Source organism: Psittacula echo (genome assembly GCF_963264785.1).
Source record: "Psittacula echo genome assembly, chromosome: 2".
In the NCBI taxonomy this organism is placed as follows: Eukaryota; Metazoa; Chordata; class Aves; order Psittaciformes; family Psittacidae; genus Psittacula; species Psittacula echo.
Window position 1 is genome coordinate 102,087,193 of NC_137737.1, and position 17,444 is coordinate 102,104,636.

General features: G+C 38.3%; 1 protein-coding gene across 1 annotated transcript in view; it reads right to left on the reverse strand.

Annotated features, from left to right (window-relative positions):
* The window catches only part of DOK6 (docking protein 6), a gene marked incomplete at its 5' end in the record, with an annotated part of 261,663 nt that overhangs the window by 138,999 nt on the left and 105,220 nt on the right, over positions 1-17,444 (reverse strand). Inside the window, one exon of the mRNA XM_080611655.1 lies at positions 8,244-8,358. Within this exon, the coding sequence (XP_080467781.1) occupies positions 8,244-8,358 (115 nt within the window). The remainder of the gene's footprint in view (positions 1-8,243; positions 8,359-17,444) is intronic.

Genomic DNA, 17,444 nt, shown 5'->3' on the forward strand with positions numbered 1-17,444 from the left:
ACATTTGGCTAAAATGCTAATCAGACCATCATTTCAAATGCAGCGGTTATTAAGAATTCATTACAATCACCATAATAAAATCAAGGTGATATACTGTCCTGGGTTCAGCAGTAGCAGTCATTTTTAATCCTTCTTAGTAGCTGGTGCAGTGCTGTGGTTTTGACTTTCAGCCTGGGAACAGCGCTGATAACACCGATGATTTTAATTGTTGCTCAGTAATGTTTACTCTGACTAAGGATTTTGTGAGTCTCATGCTCTGCCAGGGAGCAGCAGAAGCCAGGAGGAAGCAGACAGGACATCTGACCCAAACTAACCAAAGAGGTATTCCGTACCACAGCACGTCATGCCCAGGATATAAACTGGGGGCAGCTACCAGGAAGGGCTAGATCACTGCTCGGGTCGGGCTGGGTATCAGTCGGCGGGTGGTGAGAGGTTATATTCTCTTCCCTTGTTATTTCCTTTATCATTATTATTATTGGTGGTAGCAGCAGTGGTTTGTGTTATATCTTAGTTACTGGACTGTTCTTATCTCAACCCGTGGGAGTTACATTCTTCATTCTTTCAATTCTCCCACCCATCCCTCCAGGAGCTGGGGGGGGGGGGGGGGACGGGACGAGGTGGCAGGGAGAAGGAGCTAGCGGCTGCGTGGCTGAGTTGCTGGCTGGGCTTAAACCATGACAGTTCTTTTTGGCGCCCAACGTGGGGTGTGAAGGGTTGAGATAACAAGAGATCTGACCAGAGCATGTTTTGCCCATGACCACTTTGTCTGATCTCAAGAGCCTAAGAACCTGAGCAGCATGTGGAAAAAACAGCCTTAATTCTACTGACAATGTTACAAAGTTTTTAAAAAAATCCCAAAGCCTTTTATGTTGTTGAAAGCAAGTAAGAAGTTACTTTGCTTAGTACACAATGAACAATACTTAGCATGACCTCTTCTGCAAACACCAGAGTGCTTATTAACATAGGTTTTTAAAAGGTACTTTTAAAATGAAAACATTAAATTTGCTTGCAAACTTCACCATTTTTTAACCCCACATATTGCTTCATAACATGATTCTTGCATATAAGAATGCATTAAGGAAAAAATCCTGGAGAGGTTTTAGATTCTGCATTACATAAAATATGCAGCAACTTGAATGAGCAGGTTTTTTCAGAAAGAAGAAGGTGTGGATTTACTCCTGATTCAGAATATAGTTCATCAATTCTTGCGATGCATGGAAAACCAACTGTACAATTTCTCCGATGAATGCCAAGGTATCGCCACAGAATACAAGCATCTAGCTAGATCAGAAATCAGAAAAATTTTCAGCTCCCAAATGTTTTAACCGTCAAAGACTTAAATTTAGAGTTTCCCATATTGCAGTTCCTGCACAATTTTACCTTATCCAATTTCCTCATTGAGAAATCTTACAGCTTTCCTACTCATTTTGATGTATCACCTGTACATGATCCTGCTGGGCTGGAAGCTAACCTTGTTTCCTTGCTGTCTCCCATTTGCCAAAACCATTCAGGTCCTTACAAACAGGAATGCTCCTACATTCTTGATTTGAAGGAACCTGCATGGAAAAAGTTTTGAAGGAATGATGACTATTTTGTGTGTCTGCCACTTTCAAATTTAGTGGCTAACAATTCTACTAAAAACCCACATGAGCTTATCTTCCCCAAATATTTCCTTTTAAATGCTAATTAATATAATTTAATTTCAACTAACAACCTAAAAGTGGCTAAAAAGAATAGTAAGCAATAGTGTAGTACCTGTTTCATCAATGGCTATGTCCTGAAATGGGGCAATTTTTTCTGCATTCCTTTCATTTGCTAGTTATACATATTACAAATGTGTGTCAGAAAATTGGAACAATGTAGTTCAGACATCACCACAGAAAAATGAGGACCAATAGAAAGGCAACCAACTACAAGAAATGAGAGTAAAAATACAAATATTTCTAGTTTCTAAATGTTAAATTCAAGATAAAGATGCATATTTTAGGGTAATATGACAAAACTAAGAAATAAAAGTCATTATTAATAAAAAGGGAGCTATCTGTCCAGAGCAAAAGAATATATATTCTAAATATTAATCTCAGAATATGACATTTATAGCCATGACTCAGGCTGAACTTTGCCCTGAAAGTGGATATTGTTTTCAAATATTATGATCAAAAAGGGAGAATGTAAGAATCCATTTAGAGAGAAGTAAGTCCCCTTCAGTGTATAATCACAAACAGAAAGTAGAAAAGGCAGAATCAAAATTTTCATGTAACAATCCCTGCCACTTTAACAGAGAAATAGATCACCTTTCAGAATAATTTTCAACTATATAGGATTATTTTTCTGCATGCAAAAGGTGAACTTTGTACTCCTTTCTCCAGTACCAAAAGCATATGTGGGAAGCTGTTATTCACTTCCACCACCATGATCCTGGAAGCTTTAAACTCACAAAACTAATAGTGAAAATGGGAACTTTAATCTGGTTGTTTTTAAAGCTTATGTAGCCATTTGTATTGCTAGTAACAACAGCCGGTATGATCACTGATGCTTCATCTCAAAGCCTTACTGTTTCACTGTAATTTTAATCCAAAACCTCCAGGCTTCTTAGCTGTCATAGCGATAGGAATTGCATTATTCCACTGACATCTGTCAAACTCTTCAAGCACAGAATATTTTAGCCTGTGAAAACTATCAAGGAGAAAAAGCTCAGCTCATAATCAGTAGTAATTTGGCAATAGCCCAAAAGCTTTTTCAGTACAAAAATAAAATGAATTTGTGCCTTTTAAAATGATAGCGGTAAAGGTGTTTTTTTTTTTTTAAGAAAATAAAACAACATAAGAAATGGTGAAAATAGTTTTAAAAGGAAAAATATGCCCAACACTTAAAAACTCCATATTGCTGAACACATTGCCACCTGAAAACTTGTTCTTGTAAAGTTATTACAAGATTTACTCATTACAGATTGACTGTACTCAGAAAAAGTTGAAAGCATATGATATAGAAAAAAAAGACTTGTTATGTTATAGATGTGTAAAAGACTTTTATCAAGATAACCATTGCAGTAACAAGACATTCAAGAAAACAAAATGGTGGATTGAGCCAAAACAAACACAATAATATTAATATCAGTTAAACTATATCAATATAGTGCAATTCTAAAAAGAAGTTTCAAATAAGGTAAGTGATTGACTTTTTGCAATAACCCAATTCTATTTTTGCCAGGACTTGAATACTGGAAGTTTTAAGGGAATGCCAAAGTACAACCTCTTAAAAACAATTTCTTTCTTGATTGCAGTGGCTCTAGAACTTTAGTTCATTCATGACTGGAAAGAAACACATTCATTCAATCCATCTACTTCTATACACAATGGGACATTCTACCAAAGAGAAGGCAAATATCAGTATCTTGGGGGATGTCTGCATTTGTTTCACAGCTACAGTTTTAAGATTTCTTTGTGATTTTGCCCCTTTTGTTTTTCACATGTTACATCTCATTCTATACTCAAATCACTGAAATCGCATTTCAACCCTAATTTCTCTTGTCTCTGAATCCAAGGTATTTGCAACCGTGTCTTTAATTTATCACTAGTTTTACAAGATCATCAATTTTCCCCACCTTTTGTCATTTAAAAATCAAAATAAATTTTAGACAAGTGTGAGCAGGTGGGTCCACTGAGACTGAAAGAGCCAGGGATTTGTATCACTTAGTATTTTGCTGCTATCACTAAAGGAAAAATAATGCTCCCATATGGTCTGTCATTGACCTAGTGCAATTGAGAAACTTCATTCTTTCAAAGCTAGCTATTTTTCAGGCACAATCCTTATCATGCCAGTAACTTCTGTAATAGCACCATAAACTTCTAGCTTTAACCAGTATTCATATCCACCAGTTTCATTTTCTTGCTGGTCCTGCACAGCCACCGTTTCTCACAGCATCACATCTACAACTTTAGAGAGAGTTTACAGGACATTTCAGAATCTTTGTCTCAGTTCAGACACTTGGGTTACTGTCACATTATAGACATGAAGTTTGCAGAAAGAAGAGCTTCTCTGTAGATACAAGTGTCTGAGCATATGTATACAAAAACTAACAGCATACTTACCTGATAAAAAACCCACCACCACCACCAAAACCAACAAACAAACAAAACCTATCCCAACAACTTTTTTTTGTAAAAGCTGTTAGGGAAAGACACCTCAAGCCAGTAGTTAGCGTCGAGAGTTAAAAGAATTTCTCCTTTTGCTTGACGATACGCTGTGGAGTGCAGAAAAACCTCACATGGGAAGGATTTCTGTGAGGCTGTGTGGGGCCTCACTGCTTTAACCCCTAGAAATTTTCCTCTAATTTTTCAGTCTATGTTGCTCCTGCCATTTGAGTGGCCATAGTATCACAGACTGATACTGAGCATATATTCTGCATTTGTTCTTGAAGTAAGATCACTTTGTATCTTAACAACTTTTTTTTTATTTTTCTTTTTTCTCCTTGATGCATTCAAAAGACAACAGAATCATCTTTTTAACTTTTATTATGCTCGAGTAAATATGCTCAATTTCCCCAAACTGCGTCATTTTTCTCCACAGTATTCTGGGCTTCCACTTGACCTGTTTATACATTTGGCAGCATTTAAGTTTGTCTCAAGTCTCCGTGTGTTAACAACCCAAGAGTTCTGCATTTCCCTGTTTCTAAAGCAACTGAGATTTTGATGATTATTGACTAAACAAAAAAAATAATTGTTAAATTCCCTTAATGGCAGTAACTTTCACATGGTTTTCAGGAGGCGGAAACTGAGACCTTAGCACCTTTGTTGCTAAGGTGGCAGCAATTTCCCACCATCTGGAGGAGAATTTCCACTCTTTAGAGCCTGTCTTAAGTTCATTGGTTTACAGACTACTTTTCACAGTATTTAGTCAGTCATGACTTCTCATTAGCTTACTTCCGTTGAAACAGTTCTGATGGTAACTGAGACAATTTAAAACTGTTGCTTGCTAATCACAAAAGTCACAAGTCTCTGCCCACTAGAAAAGATGTCGGAAAGAGATACAGAGACAGCAAACAGCTTCATTCTCTCCCTGAAGAGGGATGATTCTTCTTTATAGACTTGTAATCCCATGCTTTCGATCATGGAACCGTAATATCTGAGACTGGTTTGCTCTTCAAAATATTTCTGCAGAGCTTCAGAACTGAACATGCTTCAACTGCTAGGAGCACTCGTAGTAGTGCTGGGAACACCTAGATGATAACAAAAGCTATATGGAGGATTTTTATTGTTGGTCTTTCTTTTTTTTCCCTGTTTTCTACAGAATGTTTTAATTAGCAAATGATGACAACAGAAAATGAGATGACTAACTTTCTGAAACCCTAATGGTAATATAGGGGCTACAGCCCATCCAGAGCCTAGACTTGCCAGTATTTGCCTTGAAGACAGTAAGTAAACTGAGAGTCTAGAAGCTGCAGGAGCTTAGGAAAAAAGTATAGGCTCCCAGCCAGCACACCCAGTGGGCTCATATCACAGCTCTGTCTTTCTGGGGAGGACCAAAGCATTCTATATCTTTAGAGACCTATTTTAAAACAGAATAGCATTTTTCTGTGCTTAATTCCATAATTAAGAAAGCTAAGTACCAGAAAAATGTGCTACTTTTCATCATAGGGACTTTTAGACTGCACAGCAAAAAACATATCAGCTCATACTACCAAACCCAACATGATATGGTTGTTTTTAAATATTTCCTGTTCTTTTTTTGCAACAAACCCCCTACCTCGCATTGTTCAGTCCTCATATAAAACCAATTCAGCTTTAAACATTACTTCCTCCTCCTTTTCAAGAAATTATTGATTCTACTCTGAAGATCTTTTGCAATGGGTTCAGTGTTACTGTCCTTCCATCTGCCTCTGGTAGGTCAAGATGACAGAAAACAAAGTATCTGCTCCTGTATAGTTAGAGACTCCATGGTGGAAAAATATTCATCTCATAAAACTTAGGGCTCCTAAATATTTCAAGAAGGTCAAGCAGCTATGATTCTGGAAGAAGATTTTTGACTGAGTCAAAACCACTTGAGTGTTGGGTTGTTTTTTTTCCCACTGAAGCCATAGGAAAGAAAGGGTATTAAGAGAGTAAAGGTATTACTGTGTTAACCAAAGAAGTGGCCTGATTTGCCAAAATAAACCTCATTGCGCGTACACCATAAGGCTGTTAAAATCTAGCCATTGTTCCATAGAAACCAATGCCACTAAGATTATTTTTTTTTTAGATCTGAGAAGAAACTATTTTTAAATAACAAGCAGCTCTCTAAATATTCCTTAAACTTATTAAAGTTTCAAATAGGAAAGCAAAGTACTTGGCACATTTCAGCGGCAGTAAAAATGGTAATAGTTCCATGTGGGAAGATAGAACTCAGTTGTGGAAATGAGCTGCAAAAGAAGTTTTTTTTTTAGACCATATCTTCATAGTTCAGAACACAAAAAAGATTTGGAGTTCAAGAGAGTCAGATCTTAATGAAACAAAGCAGTGTATCCATCTCATCTGATGGAGATGACGCAGTTTATACTGTTTAGATAGACTGAAGGCCTGGAGAAAGGCAAACTGATAGAAACTCCACTATACCCACAGCTAAGATTTGTTGCCTTTCAGAAAGACCAAGATATCTCACACTTTTATAGCTCCATCTTCTCTGTATTCTCAGATCAGGTAGTTGTAAGGAGCAATAAGATCTTCTGAAGTTGTTTCTTCTCCAGCCCGAACAAGCACATGAGCTCTCCACTGCCTCATCACTTTACCCAAGGCTCCATTGACTCAAAACACACCTTTGCACAGAACATAGCCTTAAGGCAGGGCATCTCATATTGTCATCCTGTTAGCACCTTAAGGTCTTGTGTACACAACTGGGCTCAGGGTTAAGGAGTTGCATCACATTTGTTACAGTAAAAAGGATGAGTGGGCCAGACATGCTGAGCTTTCTTAGGCTTGCCCATTTGGTGACAGAATCCTGAAGTCATGATTTGCTGTCACTCTTTTCAAATATGCCTGCACCATAGTAATTCCAGGGAAGGAATAATATCTTTTCATTAGAGATCAAGGTGAATGCATACGTGGGCAAATGGAAAGGTTTCCACAGAACCAATTTCAGTGCTGTTGAAATATTATTTAAATGGTTTTATTTGATTATTAATCATATTACAGAGTCATTATTAATTCTATTAGTTAGAAACTAAAATCTTTAATGTGAACTATTTATCTAATAAGCTGTTAAACTGATCCTAGAAACCTAGACATTTCTATGAGTGCTTTTAAATTTAAATTAATAAACAAACAAATCTCTGCAAATCTGTATTTTCATGTACATATGAATGTTTGCAATTCCTGATACAAAACTCACATAATTTATCATCTTACTCACTTTTAACTTACCTCCTCCACATTTCTTGAATTTTGTTTCACTGTATTTGACTTAGATTGCAAACCATGCAATGTTTATATGGTAATATTAATGTATCATTTAAAAATGCACAGTTTCAAATATGTCACTAAACAAACAGAAACTTTATCATTAAAAAAAAAAAAATTCTCATTCTTTAAAAAAAAAAAAATCGGATAAAATATACCCTAGGACACTTACATGTACTACTGCAATTTCAATAAGAAAACAGTGCAATTTAGTAGTGCAGTGTCCAGTGACTCACACGTAACTACCTGTCATTACATATCATGATGACCAAGCCTTGTTCTCAACTTCACCATTCATTATACCCTACTGTAGCTGTTCAAACCACAGACTGCTTGACATTCAGCTTTATGATATCCTGAGGTTTTAGCTGGTATTTACCTCTTATTTGCAAGGGCATGATAATTATTAGCTTAGTAAGTGCCTATAGCAAAACTTCATAAAAAATGAAAAAAAAAAGGTTTCACATATTGACTTAATAACATCTCATAGGTATTTTTTACTCAGTTTTACAAGTTCAGCTGAAAATCTCCAGTCTTTAGACCATCTGCATGCAGTCAAAGGTAACTAATGGAAGAAAGAGCTCTGTAACACCCCCAACACCTCCCAAAGTATACTAAAAAAACCCAACAAACCAACCCTACCAACCCCCCCAAAAACTAAACCTCAAACTCTGAAGTTCTTGTTTACAACAGATTCTCTTAAGCTAAATATTTCTATCTGGTGTTTTAAGTTAATTCATCTGAGGAAAACCTTGATCTGCTACTTCAAGCTTCAACTTTCTTCAAGCTAGAAATGTGGTACCAATTGCTTACCTGACTCACACGCAAATGTCTTTGACGTCTCATCATGAAAGATAATTGCCACTGCATGCTTCTTTGTCTCTCGAGGCAATCTAGTTATGTTTTTGATATTGTGCAGCTCAGTTACCTTAAAAATGAAGAAAAGCATTTAAGGCCAACATATAAATAGCACAAATAAAAATATCAACCACAACTACTCAATTTTTACTACAATCTCCCTCCCCCCAGGTAATTTACAAGCCTTTTAATTGATAAAAAACCATAAACAGGTAGAGTCTGAAGTTGCAGAACCTTCTATAAAATGTAACGCATTAAAAATTGAAAAGTCTACTTCTCTAATAAAGTTCTACTTGGAGACATAGTTATTACAATGACATTTAGACAGCCTTGTGATTATTCTGTAATATATTTTTCAATTTCTTATTTGTACAACTTTGATCAATTTCAGAATCTGCATCAAATAGTTACCTAATATAGGAACATCAGTGTTTTATTGGTTAAGGGAAGTAACTTAATTATGACAATTAGTATCACTACATTTGTAAGGTTGCCTCTGATTCTGTCAGTGTGCACTGCTGAAAGAGCCTGGCTCTGTCTTTTCTAAACTGTTCAGACATAGAGAATATACTCAATAATGAGTATGCAATGAATAAACCTTCTCATCTGCAGGCTTAACAGTTTCAGCACTCTCAACTTTTCCTCACAGGAGAGATCCTCCAGTCCCCTCATCATCTTTGTGACCCTTCACTGCACTCTTTCCAGTATGTCCATCTGTCTCTTGTACTGGGGAGCCCAGTGCTGAGCCCAGTGCTGAACCCAGCACTGCAAGGAGTGGCCTCACCAGTGCTGACTAGAGGAGAAGGATCATCTCCCTTGACCTGCTGGCAACACTTCTCCTAATGCAGCCCAGGATACCACTAGCTTTCTTTACGGGAAGAGCATATTGCTGGTCCATGTACATCAAACGCTTTCCAAGTTGAAGTAGTTTTGGTTTTATCTGTTGGGCAAGTCAATAGGTTGACAGAAAAAAAAAAACACACCAGTTAACATCTCAGAAACGTTAGCTGATGCTAAAAATGAGAGAGACCAAACTAACAAATAAGTCCCTCAGTATTTCTGTTATCTAATTTTTAGTATCAAATAGAGATATGAATTTTTTCTTCCATGTTTCTCTTTTGAAATTGTACAGTATGTTTCCCTCCAGAATCAGAGCAGAAAGACAGAGGCAACAGTAATGATACTGTGAAAGTCTATCCTCCCACTGACAGAGCAAACTGAAGTTAATCAAATTCCAAATTCTGGGTTTGAAGCTGATGATGCATGAGTCATTTCTCTACTTGCTGAACATTTGCAATTAATGAATAAACACCTGAGAGTTTATATTATTTTGTATGAAGGAAAACTGAACTTCGCCTTGGCAACCAGACTGTCTTTTCTCAGTGATTTTTAAAAGTGTGGTTTAATTTGTTGTTGTTGTTTTTAATACATAAATAATCCTTTTTAAAGGGGAAAAAAGTGTCAAAGCTACTGAAAAGGCAAAAAAAATCCTATAAAAGTTGTAACTCCTTCGGCATAATTTAGACCATCTCTTTGCAAACCTCAAGAAGGTTTTAAACACCAACCAAGTTGAAAATTTATCAAAAAAAAGCCCCTTTTTTATGAGTAGTGCATTAGACGAATCTACTTCTTTAAGCAATGAATGTTATACGAAAATTTGATCCCTGTGCTATCATAACAGACTTGTTGACAAAATACAGTCTAGTTCAGTGAAAATATTGCTGTTCTTCACAACAACAACATTATAGTCTGGAACTATCTACAGCATTTGTAACTGGGAAAATTTAATGTGCTATTATACATGCAAGAGTCTTACCTAGACTTCCCACAAAAAAAGAAGGAAATATTCCCATCGTGGGATTATACTTCGTCTAAAACTTTGGTACTGTTAAAACCAACCCAAACCAACAAAAAATTTGAAAATCAGTTTTGTTATTTCCCTGTATTTGTATCCTTCTAGAACAAAATGAATTTTACAACAAGTAAAATACCTGTTCAGTGAGTAATCTTGCAAACAGATTTCTTGCCTACCCTCATCCTTTATGATTTCTTCCACTAGGGTAAATCGATCAAAGAATCACAGAATTGTCAGGGTTGGAAGGGACCTTGGAGATCATCTAGTCTAACCCAAATGCAATCCAACCCCAAGGTGGCCAAGGCAGGACCACTAGAGCAGGTTATACAGGAATGCATTCCGGTGGGTTTTGAATGTCTCCAGAGAGGGAAACTCCACAATTCCCCTGCGTAGCCTATTCCAGTGCCCTGCCACCCTCAATGTAAAGTTCTTCCTCATGTTGAAACTTTGTGTGGTTTAATTTATGGCCACTACTCCTTGTCCTGTCTCTTGACACTACTAAATAGAGTCTGGCACCATCTTCCTTTCTCACCACCTGCCTTTCAGATCCTTTTGTGCTAAACTTATATTATGTAGTTTAAAAATTTTCATTAAAACACTAGCATCTTAACATAGATTTTTTTTTTTTTCTCTACTAGATACTGGTGCTACCATTTAGTGCAGTACTCCATATGGTGCTTCGTATGATACATGTTAGGGACTTTTAGCGCCTGCTCCATTTCTCAGTTCTCCTACTCCTCATCAATAATTCGTGCCTTATATGTCCATCCCTCAGCAGCCCATATACACATTTCCTTGCTTTTTTTCTTTCCTTCTACTTGGTTTCTTGATTTTTCTTTTTCTGTATCAGTCCCCAACATAACTTTACTTGTTTCTAGAATAACAAATAGTTGAGCACTAATTGAAGAAAATATATAGAATAATTACTTAACTTGTATGTAATAAACTTTCCTTTGCCAAGCTTTGTTGATTCCACTTTTTTCCGCATCTAACAGTTTCTTGGAGAGGTTGGGGGTGACATAGCTATATCAGAAACATCCAGCGCCTTTACTTCTGGTTAATATTTGGTGAAAGGACATGACCCTGAAGGGCTACAAGGTAGGACTGGTAAAGGCAGCATCTCATTCCTGCAAAATTAAACTAGAGTAGGCATCTGAGTCTCAAGGCTACCCATCAGTGTTGGTTTCTGGAACTTGCTTCCTCTCGCAGGCAGGAATTTGGATCCCTACAAAGGTTCCACATCAGCACAGCTGAAAAGAAATGCACTTGATCTGCACACAATTTTTGGGGGTGAGTCTCAGATTGTTCACCAAAATCCAAAACTTCTCTACAGAGGCACATCAAGCACTGAACAAAATACAAAAGACCCTATAGTTAGTTTTCTGATGCTGCTGCTTGAGAGCACTTAAGAACCAACCAAATAGTGCTTCAAGTAATGCAATGCACTTCTTCTCATCCTCATTGGTTTTCCTTATCTTGGTCTGCAGATAAGCATAAAACTCTAATTTGTTTTGTGTTGGTATAATATCTCATCTAAAAGGAGCATCACTTTAGGAGTGTCTACTTGTTTCCTTTAAGTAAATTTTATATAGAAATAATAAAACAAATAATCATCAACACCTTCTAAGGTCTGTCTAGACATATCCAAGTGGATCAACCATTTATAAGAAAAAAAAAAGAAAAAAAAAGAAAAGAAAAGCTGTCTGCTTCTCTATATTATTACTGTTTTAAAAAAGTTTCAATATTTCTTTCAAAAGAAAACAAATAAATACAATATAGAGCAATGCATCAACCTTAAGAGCAAGAGAAAAAGCTGGAAAGGACTCCTCTGAAGGAACGAACAGTTAACAGATCTCATTATATGGTCAAAAGATAAGAAGATCAGAGGAAAAACACAGTTTATGACATCACTTAGGGAAAAAAAAAATAAATCTTTGTTTTCTTGAAGATTTTCTTTATCCTACATCTTATGATAATCATTTGTACCCTAAGAGGTTCACAGGAACTTGGAGTCATTTTTCGGCATGAAGATCCTAATTTTGATGCTAATACCAAATAGCTTCAATTCCCTGCTTCCTGCAGAATGCCCAGTCATTTGCCAGATGCCAGAGGGCTGAGTTATAAGAAACACTAAAGGACTGGTCTATATTTGTTTTAGTGCATTTCTGTGTCAACACGCTTGGAAATGATCTGAAAAACATCTTGATAGATTCCAGAAGTCTAACTCCACTTCTCCCTAGCTAAAACAACCATCTTTTAATTTCCGTAAAGCCATGCAGCAGATTGCTAGTAAATAAAATTCCTAGTGCAGGAAAATTACTAACATAAGATAGTCCGTGGTGGCTGGTAGCAAATACACTAAATCCAAGCAAGATGCACAGGGATAGGCTGATGATCAAAGAAATTACTCAGGATTGTTATATGGAAAATAAAACCTCCAAACTGTATACCCAGTCTTTGAACTGGATAATCACCTCTGGCTAGTCAGAAGAGATCAGATAATAGATTGCTAGTAACAAACTTCCAGTCTCTCTAAAAATGCTTTAGCCCTTGACATTTCAGAACTCTCCCACACTGGCTAGAACAACCCCTCCATGTTAAGAGCTTATCTTCACATGGGAAAAACACACCACATTTTTTCTGTCTGGGAGTCTCTGACACATATAACAGCAATCTATAGCTTTATTTTTCAAAGCGCACTTGTTACCTTGGTAAATTACAGGAAATAATTGCAAGATCACATTTCCATTATGGTACCAAAATATTTTATATGACAAAACAGTCACTGTCAACACAACTTAAGATACCTACTCCTTAAAATGTTTGGGGATTTTTGTTGTTTTTTGCATTTCTTTTTGGCATCTTAATTATTACAACAAGGTGGTAGGTGGTTGGTGACAGCCAGCATGGCTTCACTAAGGGGAAATCCTGCCTGACCAATTTGGTGGCCTTCAATGATAGGGCTACAGAACTGATGGAAAGGGGAAGAGCAGTTGACGTCATCTACCTGGACTTGTGCAAAGCGTTCGACACTGTCCCACATGACATCCTTGTCTCTAAATTGGAGAGACATCAATTTGATGGGTGAACCACTTGGTGGATAAAGAACTGGCTGGATGGCCGCACGCAAGGAGTTGTGGTCAATGGCTCGATGTCCGCCTGGAGACCGGTAAGGAGTGGTGTCCACCAGGGATCGGTGTTGAGATCGGTCTTGTTCAACATCTTTGTCGGTGACATGGACAGTGGGATTGAGTGCATCCTCAGCAAGTTTGCCGATGACTCCAAACTGTGTGGTTCGGTTCATATGCTGGAGGGAAGGGATGCCATCCAGAGGGACCTTGACACGCTTGTGAGGTGCGCTGATGCCAATCTGATGAAGTTTAACCATGCCAAGTGCAAGGTCCTACACCTGGGTCAGAGCAATCCCAGGCAAAGCTATAGGCTGGGCAAAGAAGAGATTCAGAGCAGCCCTGCAGAGAAGGACTTGGGGGTGTGGGTCGATGAGAAAATGAACATGAGCCGGCTTCAGTGTGTGCCCGCAGCCCAGAAAGCCAACTGTATCCTGGGCTGCATCCAGAGGAGCGTGACCAGCAGGTCAAAGGAGGTGATCCTGCCCCTCCACTCTGCTCTCGGGAGACCTCACTTGGAGTATTGTGTACAGTTCTGGTGTCCTCAACATAAGAAGGACATGGAACTGTTGGAACAAGTCCAGAGGAGGGCCATGAGACTGCAGCACCTCCCGTATGAAGACAGGCTGAGAAAGTTGGGGCTGTTCAGCCTGGAGAAGAGAAGGCTGCGTGAAGATCACATCCCTTCCAGTATCTGAAGGGGGGCTATAGAAATGCTGGGGATGGACTCTTCATCAGGGACTGTAGTGACAGGACAAGGGGTAACAGGTTAAAACTTAAATAGAGGAAGTTTAAATTGGATATAAGGAAGAAGTTCTTTACTGTAAGGGTTGTGAGGCACTGGACTGGGTTGCCCAGGGAAGCTGTGAATGCTCCATCCCTGGGGGTGTTCAAGGCCAGGTTGGGCAGAGCCTTGGGTGACATGGTTTAATGTGAGGTGTCCCTGCCCATGGTAGGGGGGTTGGAAATAGACTATCTTAAGGTCCTTTCCAACCCTAACTATTCTGTGATTCTGTGATTATATTCTTAGATGTGAAAGGCTATTAAATTATAAAGCACACTTAATTTACATAAAGGCTCAGCTTGACTGGCATCTTGCTTCTTAACAGTCAATGTAATTTGTCATTTTTCTAATTACTTTGGAACTACATTTAGTATTTTTAGTACTTTAAGTATTTTAGGAACAATTCAGTGCACACTTTCTCTTGAATACATCATGCTTCATCACTGATGTACACCAGACATCTATTTGCTTACTGTACAACAAATCTGTTCTGGTCAGGGAGCTGAACATCTAGGATCTGCACTGTCCACTTCCTGGTAACATGGGCATGTAAATACTATATGTATATAACACATCTAGGGCTTTGGTGCTCAAACTGTAGTTTAAAAAGATTGGATAACTCTTCTACAATTACAGAAAAAAAATCTTCTAAATCACATATTACATCTGCATCACTACAAAAATATAATTCCACAGTACACAGGAAAGGAGGTCCAAAAAATATAAAATCCCACAAAAATCATGCATAAAATCTGAAGTGCTCCATTCTGGGTTATATCTTGCCTGAATTGTACCAAACACATGCCTTCCATATGAAATGGTGAGGCAAATGATTCTGTGATTCCACCTCCTGAAGTTATTTCCACTGTGCAGAGTCCTGGAAATTGCTTGGGCAGATGAAAAGGTCTGAATTTGCATAAATGGATTTCTGTTTTGCATTGCACACTATCTTTCTGTCATTTAATTTCTATCTAGCAAAAATAAAAGGAGGAAAGAGCTAGAAAATGTAATTGTTCATCCTCTTATTTCTTAATAATGGCCCACATACTACCATCTATTGTGTAATACCACACAAGCAGTAATATAACAGAGCAAAGGCCAACACAGTGGCAACGAGCAGGAACTCTAGTGAGTGATTCCCAGACAGCGGAGAACCACCTCAAACAAGAAACAGCATGGATGTTTCTGATAAGAAAAGTAAGAGAGGGATATAAGAAGCAAGAGCTATGCTAACTATCACAGCAGGAAAAGGGCAAAGGAGGCACCAATATGCTGGCTGAATGCTGCTGGAAAAGGTGAAAATGAGATGCTGGTACACTGCAGATGAAAGGAGTACAGAGAGGAGTAACTCGAAGAAACAAAATCTATCCCTTCAGCTCAGTTTTCAGCCATGATATCTGCAGCTAACAGCAGCTCCTTTTACATGGCTAAACCCAGTTGCCACAGAGTACAAGATCTGGTACAGCTTCAATCAGAGCTGAATGTGATTTTGGCTCCTAAAAAAAAGGCAGCATGCTGCCTGAAAAACATAGACCTTTGGGACTGGGGAAATGGCTACATCAACAGAAGCACTGCCAGTGAATCATGGGAAGTGACTTTTCTTCTTTATTCAGCACTCACTAGATCATACCTACAATACTATGTCCAGTTTTGGGACCCCAATGCAATTGATAAACCAGAGCAAATTCAGCAGAGGCCCCCAAGACTGCCAAAGCTGGACCACCCACTCTGTGGGGAGAGGTTGAGTGGCTGCTCCAGCCTGCAGCAGGGAGTGCTTTGAAGGCACCTAACAGCAGCCCTCACCCTCCCCTTGCCTGCAAGGAGGTTATCAAGGAGAGGCTTGTTATCAAGAGGAGGTTATCAAGAGACAGGCTCTTCACAGCTGTGGCTGGTGAAAGGAAAAGTGACAACAGGCATAAACTGAGACAAGAGATGTTCAGGTTGCAATAGGAGAAGCAAGCCCAGCAGTGGGACAGGTCACCTAGAAAGGTGCTGCGGTCTCTGTTCCTGGAGGTTTCAGAGACCCAACTCTTGGGATAAAGTTGAGAAACCATGTCTGACCTCAGAGCTGGCTCTACTGTGAGCAGGAGTTGGACAAGATACTTCTTGAGGTCAATTAACATATGAATTAACCTGTGAGTCTAGGAAAGGGATGCTAACAGATCAGTAAAGCTGAACCTTTATGGGTTTGGGAAAACCCATATGAGATGAGGCATTCAGACTATCTAAATTGAAATACATTTTCCTGACTTCAGCATATTCTGCATAACAACACACATGGCAATCAACAAGAGGGAGGAGCTGGAGAGGGACTCTTCATCAGGGGCTGTAGCGATAGGACAAGGGGTAATGGATTTAAACTTAAAAAGAGGAAGTTCAGGTTAGATATAAGGAAGAAGTTCTTTACTGTGAGGGTGGTGAGGCACTGGAATGGGTTGCCCAAGGAAGTTGTGAATGCTCCATCCCTGGCAGTGTTGAAGGCCAGGTTGAACAGAGCCTTGGGAGACACTCTAGGGTGGAGTGTCCCTGTCCCTGGCAGGGGTTTGGAACTACATGATCTTAAGATCCTTTCCAACCCTAACCGTTCTCTTATTCATTCTATGACTAGGGATGCAAAAGACAGAAAAGCAAGACAAGGTGAAAATGTTCTGAGAGGCATAAGAAAAAAAAAACCACAACATTTCATGAAAGAACAGCAAAACTTAAAACACAGTATTACAAGAAGAACATAATAAGGAAGAAATCTCAAGATCAGAAAAGTGAAAGATGACATAAAAGCAAAACCAATTCACAAAGAAAACAGAAGAGTTTTTTGCATCTCTGCATGCAGATTTATCCTTGGAAGATGAGTTGTTATGGTAACAACACTCTCCAGGAATTTTGCCAAGAAGTGGCGTATCAACCTCCACATTATGCCTCTGGGGCAGGTCTCCAGCTGCTATTTCAGAAGAATAAGTGTTTAAGAAACTGCTACCAAGTAAATGTTCATTCCTGTAAGCACTAAATGAAAACTACACCTATAACAGCACGAAGTATTTTACCTGTCCCAAAACAGGGGACAGAATGAATGTATATATTCAAAATAATTTGGACTAAGTATAAAACAGTAATGTCAGGGCAAGAAAGTGAAGTCTGATGTAAAAAAATACACATAGGTCTGATAGTAGAGGGATACTGAATAGTTTCTTCTTGCCCTCCAGATAAAACTGAGATTAAAAAAAAAAAAAAAGGCAAACACAAAAATGTTTAATTTTTTCAGCATTTTTGGAAAATGTCGATGACCTTATGCAGATTTAAACGGAACATAAAATAACATCTTTTAATTTCCACTTTTTTAATGAGCACTTACCACATAAGGAGTTACAAAGTCTTTACTTTGTCTCAATGAA